This window comes from Pleurodeles waltl, chromosome 10 (assembly GCF_031143425.1).
Source record: "Pleurodeles waltl isolate 20211129_DDA chromosome 10, aPleWal1.hap1.20221129, whole genome shotgun sequence".
Classification (NCBI taxonomy): domain Eukaryota; kingdom Metazoa; phylum Chordata; class Amphibia; order Caudata; family Salamandridae; genus Pleurodeles; species Pleurodeles waltl.
Window position 1 is genome coordinate 81923365 of NC_090449.1, and position 13963 is coordinate 81937327.

The following is a 13963-nucleotide window of genomic DNA, read 5'->3' on the forward strand; positions in this document are numbered from 1 at the left end:
TTTTCCCGTTCCTGTCTCCTTAGCTGGAAACTTCTAGTTAAACATCTGTTCTGCTTCCTCTGCTATGTTTGTGAACTAGAACCTTAACTCACTAACTTGAACTATATTTTTTTGTTTTCTCTGACAGCGTCAAAGTTGTAAATGCGGACTATGCTAATCTCACTTCTGAAAAACGGACCACGTTTTATGGAGCTGTGATCAAGCCCTACCTCTCTCGGGATGGTAAGGAGGGTGTGCTCGGCAGCCTGTTGCAGACAGGCAAGAATTTTAAGGGGCATATTTATGATGCTCCTAGCGCTACTTTGCACCACATTTGCGTCATTTACTTTACCTAAATGTGGCGGGGATTTCCCACATGCCATATTTACAAAGTGGCCCAATGCAAGCATTGTTCCGTCTTGTAAACCCTTGCACCACATTATGCCTGTGCCAGTCATAACTTATGCAAGGGTGGAGTTCTAACGTTATGCCTGTGCCAGGTATAATGTATGCAAGGGAGGGTTCCTACATAGGGAGGCCCAGAAAAATGGTGCAGTGAAATATACTAGATTTCAATATGCCATTTTTTGCGTCTTTATTAACGCCTACCTAAGCCAGGCGTTAAGATGACGATCCCTTTGAAAACAATAGGCCTCTGAATGCTTTGCTGCATTAGGGCCATAATTTCTGGCACCAATCCAGCAAAGTGCCACAATAGCGCCATAAATTATGACTGTAATGTGGACATGACCGCCATGGTGTGCTGTATTGTAAATATGGCGCACACATAGTGCTGTTAGGGGGATGCAATCGGGACCTAGAAAAGTGGTGCATCATGAATGAATGATGCACCACTTTTCCATAAATATGTCCCTAAGTCTGTGATATGAAAAAGTGTAGAACGTACATGATTATTAGGGGGAACAATGAAATGACAGGGGGAGGCCAGGTTTGCAAAGGAAATGTTTAAATCTACCAACGTAGTTAAGTTGCAGATATTTTGGAATTCTCAAACAATTGACGGAGTTCCCGTTAGAAGTGGAGATAGTTGAAGCGTTACAAGAATGATCACATGTGTTAGTATTTACACATGCATAAACAAGGGAGAAGCCAGAAAATGAAAATACTCCCCACTTTGAACTAAACGTCTAAGATCGCCAAGTGGGCGATACGATTAAGTCCTAACCGTCCTACAACAGTTTTGTTCACCATTGTATCCATCTGTCTGTCCTTTCTTCCTCACATCTGCGCTTCACCCATCCATTCAACAAGGTCACAAGTCCTAAACCTAAAAAAAGAAGTGGGGGGACTAACCAAGTTAGGCAGTATGCAAGTGACATCATGGTGCGTGACATCACAGCCCGATACCACACCATCACAGGAAATGATATCGCAAACCATGACCTCACAGGAAGTGACATCACAGGAAGTGACATCAGATCTTAACTCTTCACACACGTTTTGCAGGTCTATCATGAGTACATTTGAGCACATTATGAGATATAACAAATGAGATTTTGTGTATGGTTTGTGCCAAAATCATGATGCAATCCAACACAAAATCTGGCCCTCAATTTAAACATTTTTTTTTTTTTAAACTGCCACAAAGAGGTTCACAACAAGGAGAAACCTAGCAGTAAATCTTGTCTGCTTAATGGTTGCAAACTCTGCATTTTAAAATATATTTGGGGTTAAGGCCACTGCTGTCGAGATATTTGTGTGCCCAGTTAATCTCAGAGAACAATAAAAATGGTAAAATAACTTTGGAGGGTAACACATCTGCTGGAGAGACCTGTATTTTCTCTAGTCTCAGTTTTTAATAAAAGTAGCATAGAGGGTTAGTGTGTCTCCTGAAAAGCATCTGCAGATGACAGATTTTTATTTTATGTCCCTGTGCCTGCTGCAGTTAACTTCTGGGAAGCGGGGGAAACTGAAAGACAGTGGCGTAACGAAACAGGAGGGGGCCTCTCTGCACCGTACATGGTGGGGCCACCCCTCTGGACTCATGCAGGAGCTCCGAGGCGAGAGTACTGTGCTGAGGGGGACCCCTGGAGCCTCTCCCCCACCGCACCGCAGGGGCTGCGGGAGCCTTTTTAACAGCACTGGTGAAAGACGCACCAGGTGCCTCTGGGTTTTCAAAACAGTCGGCCAATGCCTCTAGCTCACCGGGAAAATGCCCTGTGGAATAGAAAGCCTCCGGCCCTGTCTCTGCATGACATGAAAAAGTTTCAAAGGTTCATAAATTTCCCCAACTAAATCCCTGAATTATTTCCCGCAAATGAGAATAGCACATGGATCCAGAAATGCAGAGTTCAGTTCCACTTGTTTTTCCCCTTCACAGGGGAAAAACAATTCCAGGAGTGCTCTGAGGATATTTGAAGCCCATACTGTAGGAGACAGTTGGGAAGACATTCCTGGTGAATGGAGAGATGGGGAACCATCTGCAGCTTCCCCTGCAGTGTAGGGGGGGAGTGGGTGGTTGTCGGAAGCAGTTGGTGTCTGCATCCACCTCAACATCTCACAAACCTCCGGGTTGGGTCCGATGTCTCCGGGCTCAATGTCACAGAGTCTGGAGTTCGCTCACCAGGTAATTCCTGGCCCGGATACAGCGACCAGGATGGAGTAGCCCGTAGCAATATCCACCTGGTAATTAAGGTGTCAGTGGGCGTGATAGTAGCTTTACTCGCCGTGCTTCTACTGATTTCACTTGAGTAACCTCTTCATCAGTTAATTATTATTTTGAACTTCTGTTGGGGCTGTACACATCAAATATGTACCACAGTGTAGGAGTGGTAATATTATTTTCCCACATGCCCCTAAAATAGTCAAAATAATTATCCCAATATCTCTCCCGCCCAGCATCCAACAGGTTTAAGAAGATACTTTATCCTTGTTCTTTGAAAATATCTTTCAAAAAGATGCCCTTTATCCACATGGAAGACTGCATGGCGCCTCAATCACTTGATCACTCAAGAGCCAATCACAGCTAGCAGAGATGGGGGTGGCTGGAAAGTTCTGGGGGTTCATTCTTTCAACTGCAATGCAAAGTCAAAACCAGAAATATGTATAATGCAAGGCAAATAACTTTACAAATTGGTCTTTAAAAGTAGAACAAAATAATCGTGGTATTCCCGAGCCCATGCCCTAAACTTTGAGTCAATTTAAGTTCTGTAGCAGCCAGAAGAATAATTTATTCTTTGTCTTTGCCCACGCTCTGGCGTGGTGGTTTTGCAGGTTTCAAACCAAGATGCCTCAACGTGTCGCGCCCTTCCCAGAACTCCACCGACTGGTTTGTGACTTCCATGGGTTCGTTCTTGACATGCTCCAGCGTGGAAGACTTGGCTCTGTTTGCCAACGAGTCTGATGTAAGTGCAGCCCACAGAAAGAAACAAAAATTGGACTCAATAAGTTACATCTTCAACTAAGATTTTGGTTTTTATTATCTTCAAACTTTTATTTTCTTTAATAGAACATTACCAGCTCTGCACAAAACCACAGACAAAACCACAGCTGTGAAAAGTAAAGGGGACATTTAAAACTGTTTTATTCTGCAGAATGCCGAATAACATTTGTAAGGAAGTAAAGGAGAACAAAATAGAAAAAAACAAGATTTAAATAATTACTTAGGGCCCAATTTAGAGTTTGGCGGAGATGGTACTCTGATGCAACAGGCAAACTGAAAGCCCGCAGTAGTTTGAGACTTCTCCAGGTCTGATGCCAACATTCAACTCTGATGGCCCAACAGAGTTGAAGGCCAAAGGAGGTTTTGCCATTTGTGTACATCTACAGTGGATGAACAAATGGCAAGTTTTCATACTCCCTCATCATCAGGCAAAATATGTGCTGTATGCGGCAGTGAAAACTGCAGAATGACCCCCGTTCCATGGGAGAAAATTCCCATTTCGAGGCATCATTGCTTTTTTTTTAATTTTCAAAAACATAATTCCGGTTTTGGGATTTTGTTTTTGAAAATAGAAAAAAACATTGAAAGTTTGCCCTGTAGCTCTGTCAAGTTAACAGAGCCATCCTTCAAACGGTCAATGCGTTGACAGGAGCCTTCATGAAAGCGGGTCCTGCCAATGCAAGAAGTGTCCACTGATACAGCAGACATTTTTCAATTTGGCAAGCTGCTACTCTGTTAGGGCGATGGAGTACTTTATTCTATCATTCTGACAGAGTAAATCCCACCGCCAAAGTCAAAATCAGGCCCTTAATTACAAGAAGTTAGGGAGGAGATTTTTATTTTTTACTTTAAGCTTGTCTTATGGCTTTGTGTTTCTGCTAACATGAAGATGCTGTGGGTTGAATGTACATCTGCCATTCCCAACATTAATCACACTCCTGATTTAGGCAATAGGAGGCAAATATTTCAAGACCCATGGGTCTGTGTTTGTACAAAGCAGGTGCCTGCAAAGGAGCATGTGGGGGAACATGTTAGAGAAAGTGATAACAGCAACAGTCCTTTAGGATTAAAGGTTTCAGGGGCATCAGCACATATGTTCACATGTTTCTGTTTATTTCACACCATTGAGCAATGGCGACACTGCAGAGAATGCAGCTTGAAGGCCAAAATACAACCGATTTTCTGGCCTTGCAGGGGGCATTTAAGATGGGGTAATTAGTGGTAATGCATGCGTGAAGTGGGTGGCTGTTGGTGGGGGGCAGAATCACTCCTCATTCTATTCAGTTCTCAGCTGTATAATGGCCCCGTAGAATTAGCTGAGCCATGTGCAATTAGCCGACCCAAAACTTTATGAAAGTCTATTCATTGTTCCTTGTGTCTCTCCATCAGCTTCAAGTTCTGGCCAGAGATCCCGCCAACATGCAGCTCTTCAGCAGCCTCAATCTATCCAACGATCTGGACACCTATTACACCAAACTGCTAACCTCTGCTCCCGGCGTTAACCTATCCAGGTACCACACATGGTTGCATCTATTACCATAACTACGCCTACTAGGATAGCAGAGGATATTTGAAATACTGTGGATAATTGACATATTTTAAATGAGAGGAGGTTCCGGTGTGTTTAAGAAGCAGTTTCTAAAATTAATTGTAATGTTAATTTTATGATGAGAACAGAAGCATTTACTATTTACACAGTCAAAGCAATAATTATTCTACATGAACAAACACAGACCCATAGACCTAAGAAAGTGCTTTGCTAAATATTTTTTGCAAATAATTACCATTCACGATTCCCTTAGCCATCTCGTTTTGTTTTTCGGAAAATGCAATTTTTTCAGTTGAATTATTTGAAGGACTTAAGAAAGACATTTGAGCCCACTCGTGCTCTCTAAATCCCTCCATAAAGATCCCCACTGCTCAAATTGTTGTGGCTTCCACTGCATTGACTCCAGGAATTAGACAATGTATGAGTTAAGATCTCAATGCCCTGACCATGAGAAGTGGGCAAAGACAAATATGTCATGAAGCTATGAGTCTCCAGAAGGCAAGACTTTCATCTGCATTCCAAATGGTCAAAGACTGGACTAGAAAAACACCAGTACAACAAATTTTCCACTCTTCATGGACAAATTGAACACTTAGGAATGTGTGATCATCCCTCCTCGCTAATTCCAAGAAATCTTTATTCTGTATGTTAAATTTTCTGATACAACGTTAAAAAACTGAGGGGTTTATGCACTGGGGGCTCGCACAGTCAGGGCAATACAGTAGTAAGGGTAAGCCAATATGCTTATCGGTCATCCGAGCTGTGGGTCGTGGAAGAGGTCAACAATCTGCAATGCTTACAAATGACCTTCATATAGAATAACTTTAGGCAACTATGTTGAGTAGGTGATACATGAAACGGGCCAATGACAATGAAGTGGAATGAACCTTCCATGCAAAGAATTTAGTTCTCTTCCGACCGGGAAGTGGGGCAGGCAGAAGCATGAAAGGAAAGGAAAGGCCTTTCCTTCCCTTTCATGTCTCTGTCGTAAAGCGGTCGGGCTGCAGAAATACCCACTAGACACCAGGGAGTTAAAAAAAATATATATATTTTCTTATGAGGGGAGCGACCCATTGAGCAAGGGTCGCTCCACAGGGGGTCATTTATTTTAAGGCCTTTTCTTCCCCCCTGGAGGGACATAGGGGGGTTGCTGACAGGATCATGGCCTATGCAGCCACGCAAGCTCCCCAGCCAACACCCATCCTGGATGACAGCAATTCTCCATCCCACCTGTGGCATTCAAAACACTGAGAGCCCTGAGTGGCTACTGGGGGACGCCCATGGTCACCATAGTCCTATTCTCTCCCCTGCCAGCACCTCTCCTAGGTGCCGCAAGAGCTGGCTTTATTAGTTTTCTCCTGTCCTGCTGGAGCACATTTTGTTTCTGCAGAGCGTGAGCATACCTGTGTTGCCTGGGAAAGTGTAGGCAGGCAGTTACATTTAAGCTCCTTGCCTGTGCCCTCCCAGATAGGGAACACAGTGTCCCCGGGATAGGGTCCTGTTGGGGGTGGGGTTACTTTTTCCCGCAGGTAGGGTCCCCTACGAGACCCTCCCTACAAAGCCAAGGGGTCATGGAATGCCTTCCCAGCCCCCAATATGTTATTTTGTTTTTCAAGCCTCAGGGACTGAGCCACAGAGTCCTAAAGTGGTTGTGAAACATCTTTGCTGATGTCAGGCTGCCAGTCATATCTAATTTTCTGATCTGCCACTCCCAAGGGACTACAGTGTCTATATAGACACATACATTTTGAACCTTAATTTCTCAAACATTACTAAACTGATTTACTCCAAATTGTATTAAACATGCTTTTGGGTAAAGCTCTAGTTTTCTGCAAAATGTGGTGTAATTCCATATAGCTGTTTCTGTGATATTGTTATTCAATATTCATATGGAAAATTGCAAAGTGAAAGCATGTTTTGGGACCTCACTTTTTCTCAGTCCCCGCTTGACGGATGACCTTAAAATTTTCCAGGGTAGAGCTAATTTGAGTACTGTTTTTGTTGAAAGTATACCAAAGGTATTAGCAAATCAAAACAAATTCCCTGTAGAAACCCGATACTAACTATAAGTACACAGTGGCAACCGCCACTGTGTGATATGTGTGTGTGTGTCTGTATATAGATTACCTACTGACGGTCGCCAGTAGGTAGTTATAGTTAGGACCTAGTTTCTATAGAAAAAGTGTTTTTGGACTTGCCTATATCTTTGTCCCCGTTTGATGAACCTTCACAAAAGTTTCAAAAAACAAGTGTACCTGAGAATGTTGTTGTGCATGGGAAGTTTGGTAGATCCGTCAGGCAGAGAAAAAAAGGGGAGGGGTCAAAAAAGTGTGTTTCCCATTTTAATTCCTATAAGGATTTTAGACACAACTACAGCCCAAGTTGCTGAACCGAATTACACACAAAAAAATCAAAGGGGGCAGACTACCGTTACCCTAACCCTCTTGCCTTGTTGAAAGGCTTAAAAGTATATATATTTTTCCAATCACTGCAAAAATCGTGGCAAATCTGCAAATTTTGCCATGCTTTAAAAAAAAGAAAAAGCAAGAGTGGGCTCCCACTCTTGCTTTCTTTTGCCCCCGATGGCCAGGTTCCAGGAGCATAACATAAAAATAATATTACAATTAGCAATAGCGTGTACGTAATGGAAATAAATTATGATTGAGTTGAAAACATAGCCTTCCAATAACACCTACTAATAAAATGTCAATGTTTTAAAAATTAATTATTTATATAGTATTAAGTAACTTTAGAGTGAGAGAGCAACCTAAACTATTCTGACTTCTGAGTGTAATCACTTCCCAAAACCGGATGTTGAGGCTGACAACATTTGCATATCTATACATAATATGTGGTGTAGAACTATCATGGCTGTGTGAAAACAGTAGCTGTGTCAGTGGTGGCTGCCGCAAATCTCAAGGGGAGGGGTGGGGGGGCACGGAGGTGAGGGGGGAAGGGACGGTGTCGGAGGGGGGGAAATAAATTATTTTTTTAAAATAAAACGCCGTCTCTGTCTCCTGCCACCTCGCGCGCCTCTTCTTTCCATGTGATGTCCCAGCATTCACTAGGACACCAGCACAGGCTCCCCAGCAATCCTGGCACTGTTTACATGCTAAAATTAGCATGTAAGCAGTGTCAGGATTGGTTTGAGTGGCCATCACTGCCGCTCAGACACAAGCCTGGGGTCTGTGCTTCTTCTCCAGCCCGGCTGTATGTACAGCCGGGTTGGAGAAACGTAAGTGCACATGTCTGTTTGGCGGGTCTCAGACAGCCGGCTAAACACACATGTGCACTTAGTGCACTCTCCCCTCCACCTCCCATGGCCCAGCCCGCCTCTCCCCTGCACTGCTGGCTGAGCCAGTGGATGAAAAATGAAACGAAAGAAAACTATTGTTTTATTTTTCATCTCCTGGCTGTTGGCCAGGGGGGCGACACTCCTTTGCCATAACGAAGGAGCCGCCCCTGAGCTGTGTGATTCCGATTATCTTGAGACGTTAACATGGTTGTACATGTTTTACAAATAGATAAGATTACATTCTTGTGTAATTGTCTAAATTTTTCTTGAAATTTAATAGGGTGTGAAATAATTTTCTGTATATACTGTTCTTCTTTTACTGCACCCTGCTTGAACATTGTCAAGAATATTTTATCAATAAATATATTCTGACTTTACTTTTGTATTCTGCTGTAAATGCCTGGAAAAGACAATGTAATTTGCATCCAGACAATTCCCACCTATTCTTTCTAACCCACATTTTGTACACATGTATGTGCTTCATGTGGACCTCTTATCTTTCTAGTATTCATAGATCTTTATGTGTTTATCGTCCTGATTCCTCCCTTCGCCTAATTAGTTGCTCTCACCTCTTATTTTGTTTGCCTCAACCTTCCCATTACTATCTGGTCCATTTAATGAACGTTGCATCACCAAAATACCAGAGGGAGCGGAAGGGACAATACACTTTTTTGAACACCAACTGACGTCCCAAGAAGAAAAATCACATGAACGTGGACAAGTGACCTTTAGCTTAATGAAATAACAGAAAGTAACAGAACTAAAGTTAAAAAAAACAACAAGTGTAAGATTAAATAAAAGGGGCAATGTTAAGAAAATAGCTAAATTAGTTGATGATAGCACAGATAAAGAACAATTTGAGCTACCACCCACATATCAACTAGGGCGCAGCAGAAATGTGACATGGGTGCAGCCTTGAAAGGTCAGAGTTAAAGCCCTTTCATAACTATACAAATCTACTGAATGCCAGCACACAGCAGTCATCTTGCACAATAGGGCAGCATCAAACATCGATACACAACACTAATCAACTAGACACAGCCTTACATACCAAGGCACAGGGCACAGTTTAAAATGTCTTGATACAGCCCCATGTGGTCAGACACAGCCCTCAATGACCAAACACAGCCCCAGTGCACAGTCCCAATCCCAGTACCATGCACAACCCTTGGTACCTATGTACAGCCTCAAGTGGAGAGGAGGAATAATTATTGTAAACATTTATAAAACACAGAATAGGTACAACAAGGGCAGCAGCAGTAAGAGTAAGCTGCACAGAAATAAGAGTAAAATAAATATGATATTAATTAAGTAATTTCCGAATACTGCTTTAATAGATACATCAAACATACATATGTATGTGGTAGGTACCTGGTACATGTAGCCCCAATGAATGAACACAGTTTTCCTTTGATCTCTCCTTAACAAACAGAATTACCCCAGGCCACTGAAGGAGTTATTCTGTGTGGTGTGCCACATGCAACAAAAATTTGCCAAACATCCCATGTTTGGCTTTGGCGATCTTGGAACGTTTCACACCATCACCAAGGGCCTAGGACTGGAGGGGCACCACTTGGGAGTTAGGAATCAGCCAGGCTGGGTCCAGGTGCTGGTTCAAGATGGTTGGAACATTTTCTGACTCTGATCAGGAGGCCAGCCAACTAGCCCTTGGAGTCACTGTGGTCGTCTTGGGTTCAAAAGTCACTCAGCACTCAAGTAGTAGGGCAGGCCTCTAAGGGTTCAAGGCAGGCTTCAGGCAATAATGAGGTCCTTCCAAGTCCTTCCAGGTGTAGCAAAGCCATCTTGTGGAGTAGACAGCAGGCCCCAGCAGCAGGCAGTCCTCTGAAAGTCCTTACACAGGTCCAAAAAGGCAACTGAAGAGTGGGTCAGATGGGTCTATTTTAATACCTGCTGCCTTCTTTGAAGCAGACGTTTCTAGAAAATTCCCTTTGAAGGGATTGAAGCTTCCTGCTTCTCCTGTCCTGGCATTTGGTTGTCTGCAGGGTTGACAAGTCCTTTGTGTGAAGGCAGGGTCCAGCCTATTCAGTTGCAAGTGGGGCTGTGCCCAGCACTGCCCCCTTCACCCTGACAGTGATGGCCCATCCAGGCACACCCAATCCCTCTATTGTGCGGCTGTCTGTGAGGAATAAACACATTTCAACTGACAACTATACCCAGTCATGTGACTCAAGAACACATTGCAGGTACCAAATAGGGCAGGAAAACACCAACTTTCTAAAGAGGCCCTTTGAAAATTGTAACATAAAATCTGACTTTACCATTAAAGAGGGTTTTAAAGTACAATTTCTCAGACACCAAACACAAAATGTTTACCTGTTCCCAATCAAACGTTAGCACTTATTAAATGTAATAAGGCAATCCAATGTTATCCTATGGGAGAGATAGGACTCACCATAGTGAAAAATGAATTTAAGATTTTTTATCTAGCAGGATATGTAAAACTTAAGAGTACATGTCCAACCTTTTAGTTATATTGCACCCTTCTCTATGGGCTACCTAGGGCCTGACTTAGGGGTGACATATGCAATAAAAGGGGAGTTTAAGACTTGGCATGGGGTTATGTTACCAAGGCAAACTGGTAGTTTGTAACTGCGTTGAGGCTGAGCTGGCAGACCTGGGGCATATTTTAAGGGGCTGCTTTTGTGGGTGGCACAATAGCTGCTGCATGCCCACTTGTAGTGTTTAAGTAACATGGTCTGGGTATATGATATACCACTCTACAGGGTTAAATTAAATATGCCAATACAGTGTAAGTCAATTTTACCATGTTTAAAGGAGAGAGCACAAGTGCTTTGGCACTGGTTAGCATTGATAAAGTGCACAAAGTCCTAGGCCCATATTTATACTTTTTTTGCGCCGTATTTGCGTCATTTTTTTATTGCAAAAGTGGCGCAAACTTACAAAATATAATTTTATTTTGTAAGTTTACGCTGCTTTTGCGTCAATGCGTGATACAAATGCAGCGCTAAAAAGTATAAATATGGGCCCTAGAGTCAACAAAAAGTGGTGGGTAAAGACAAAATGTGTAGGGGAAGTCGACTGACAAGGATGACAAGTCTATAAGTTACTTAGCTCTTCAGTAATTAGTCTCAGTAAATGATGTGTGTAGTACACAGCCACATAAATCAATATAGGCCAGGAGCTTCCTTCTGTAGTGCGGTCCAATAGTCAGCCAGCAAGTGAAAGTGTCCATATATGAGAGTGTACTGCATTATTCCTTGTTTTCCAGAATTATGATAGTCATAGCCGATGCTTTACTACTTGCTGAACAAGGACTCCTGAATCAAAATTAATTCCAAGTATCAACAAAATAGACACATTTCACTCCAGGTTGATCTAAAATCAATCTAGTTATTCAACTCTCCCATCCATCTTGTTTACCCATCCTCTGTCTAGTCTCGCCACCAAGCACATCATTGGCATTCAATCCCAGGGACTTCACGTCCCTGTTCCTAGGCTACCACTGCCCTTCCATCAGCCCTATCTACACCTGAGACAGGCTACACAGATATGAACACACTCCCTTCCACTTCTGCTTTATGCAGAGAGCAAGGGGGCTGCAAATCCTTCTGGACACTTTTGTGACGTTCATGGATGAGCTTGTCTTAACAATCAATATCGGTAAATCTGCTGTAATACTGGCATGACCCTGCTCAACCAAATCTATTAACTTTAATGTGTGGACTCACATATTATCTAAGGTGACGGCCCTCTCATATTTGGGTATTCTGTTTGACTCAGATTTGAGCTAAAATCCCCTGTTACGAGGGAAAATAAACAGAATTCACAAAGGTCAATGCAGAGTTATTCAGCTTTGCCTCCAGATTGGGTAGAAGATTGATTAGGGCACTAATCCAGGTTAACCAGGCCAAATGCACCTCTTAGGTTTTAGATGGGAATGGCATTTGGGGGTATTCTAGACTTAGGGGGTCATTATGACCCTGGCGGTATTATGACCGCCAGGGCTAAAACGACGAGAGCACCGCCAACAGGCTGGCGGTGCCTCCCTGCGTATTTGGACCGCGGCGGTAGAGCCGCGGTCGCACTGCCGGGGCCGGCGGTATACCGCCATTTTAGCCCCGGCAGTGCTAATCCACCAGGGCAGCGCTGCTTGCCCCTCCCGCCAGCCTGTTTCTGGCGGTTTGCACCGCCAGGAAGAGGCTGGCGGTAAGGGGACTCAGGGGGCCCCTGGGGGCCCTGCACTGCCCATGCACTTGGCATGGGCAGTGCAGGGCCCCCAGGCAGAGCCCCGTCGCGCATTTCATTGCCTGAATTTCAGGCAGTGAAATGCGCGATGGGTGCTACTGCACCCGCTGCACATCAGCATTGCCGCCGGCTCAATTACGAGCCGGCGGCAATGTTGATGTGACATTTCCGCTGGGCCAGCGGACCGTAGCTATGTTACCGTCCGCTGGCCCAGCGGAAATGTCAAAATAGGGAGCCAGCAATACCGCCAGCAATGGCGGTATTCTGACGCCTGCAACCTCAGTGGTCTGCCATGCAGACCGCCGAGGTTGTAATGACCCCCTTAATCAACTAAAGATTGTTGGCAATACATTTTAAGGCGTCTTCTCTGTATCCCTCAAAGTACCCCCTCTTTCATTATGCACAAGGAAATGGGGGTTAGTTATCTTTCTGAGACCCTGGATCTTCGCCCACTTGTACGCTAGGCTGACATTTGGACTAGAGAGGAAACTAAGCTGAATAAGGGGATCTTGAATGACTGCCTCTCCCTTGATCATGCCCTCCCCATTCCTTGGCTCAAATTTATCAAGGAATCGATGCGTTATATATGGAAGGATGAGTTGTTCAGTAATCCAGAGACAATGGTAAAGACAGATCACAAAATGGATGAGAGAGAATTTTAAGAGATGTAGGTTAATGGACGCAGAACACGAGGTATTACAGAAACCCACTGTGTGTGGATACATTATGCTGAAAACAGTCCAAATTAATGGAGCCCTATCTCAGATTTGTAACCATTTTTAGCTCACTAGATCAAGGTTTAACCTGTTGCATCAGCTGCTAGCCTCTCCACGTCGCTGGAAAGAGGATTACTTATTAGGACCCTGTGGCTGCCACCAGGTCTTTCCAAAGGGCACAAACCACTTTCTAATGTTTCATAGATTTATGCCGGACCTAGGAACTTTTTATATTGCTGCTCTGTTTAAGGCACTCAACTTCGACCTGCTCTCCTGTTTTTACAAGTGCTTTCTGAAAATATTATTTTTAGTGTTGCATGTTTTATAAAAGCTGCAGTGCGATTGAAACATGTCAGGGAAGATGGATTCTGGCTATGATTTTATGATGTTTATTTACTGTTTATGATGTCTTGCGTATTTGAAACGTACTTTGTTTAAACACAAAACAAGTAAAATCTACATCTTTGTGTGGCTTTGAATGGCCTCACAGATATGGAGTAAGACAAAGCACCACAAGTTGCCTTACTCTGCAGCAGGGAGGCGCCAGGGAAGTGTTCCACGGGCATTGCGTGGGTTTTCCCACGCAACACCCATGGATTTTGACACTGCCCCAGATTTACTTAATCATGTAAACCTGGGTATGCGCCAAAACCTTATGCCCCCCCTGGGGAGGCATAACGAGGAGGAGAAATATTTTATATCTCCTCGTTTATTCCTCTTTCCATATGTGCTACATTCTGCAGCACACATGGAAAGGCCGGAGAATCCCTCTCTGGATGTTTTCAATACACTAT

General features: G+C 43.7%; 1 protein-coding gene across 2 annotated transcripts in view; it reads left to right on the forward strand.

The window, feature by feature from the left end:
- The window catches only part of LOC138261134 (otoancorin-like), a 208860-nt gene that overhangs the window by 136762 nt on the left and 58135 nt on the right, over window positions 1–13963 (forward strand). For both annotated transcript variants that reach the window (XM_069209811.1, XM_069209810.1), the window contains exons 13-15: window positions 128–222; window positions 3214–3344; window positions 4772–4893. In XM_069209811.1, coding sequence (XP_069065912.1) covers window positions 128–222; window positions 3214–3344; window positions 4772–4893 — 348 coding nt within the window. The remainder of the gene's footprint in view (window positions 1–127; window positions 223–3213; window positions 3345–4771; window positions 4894–13963) is intronic.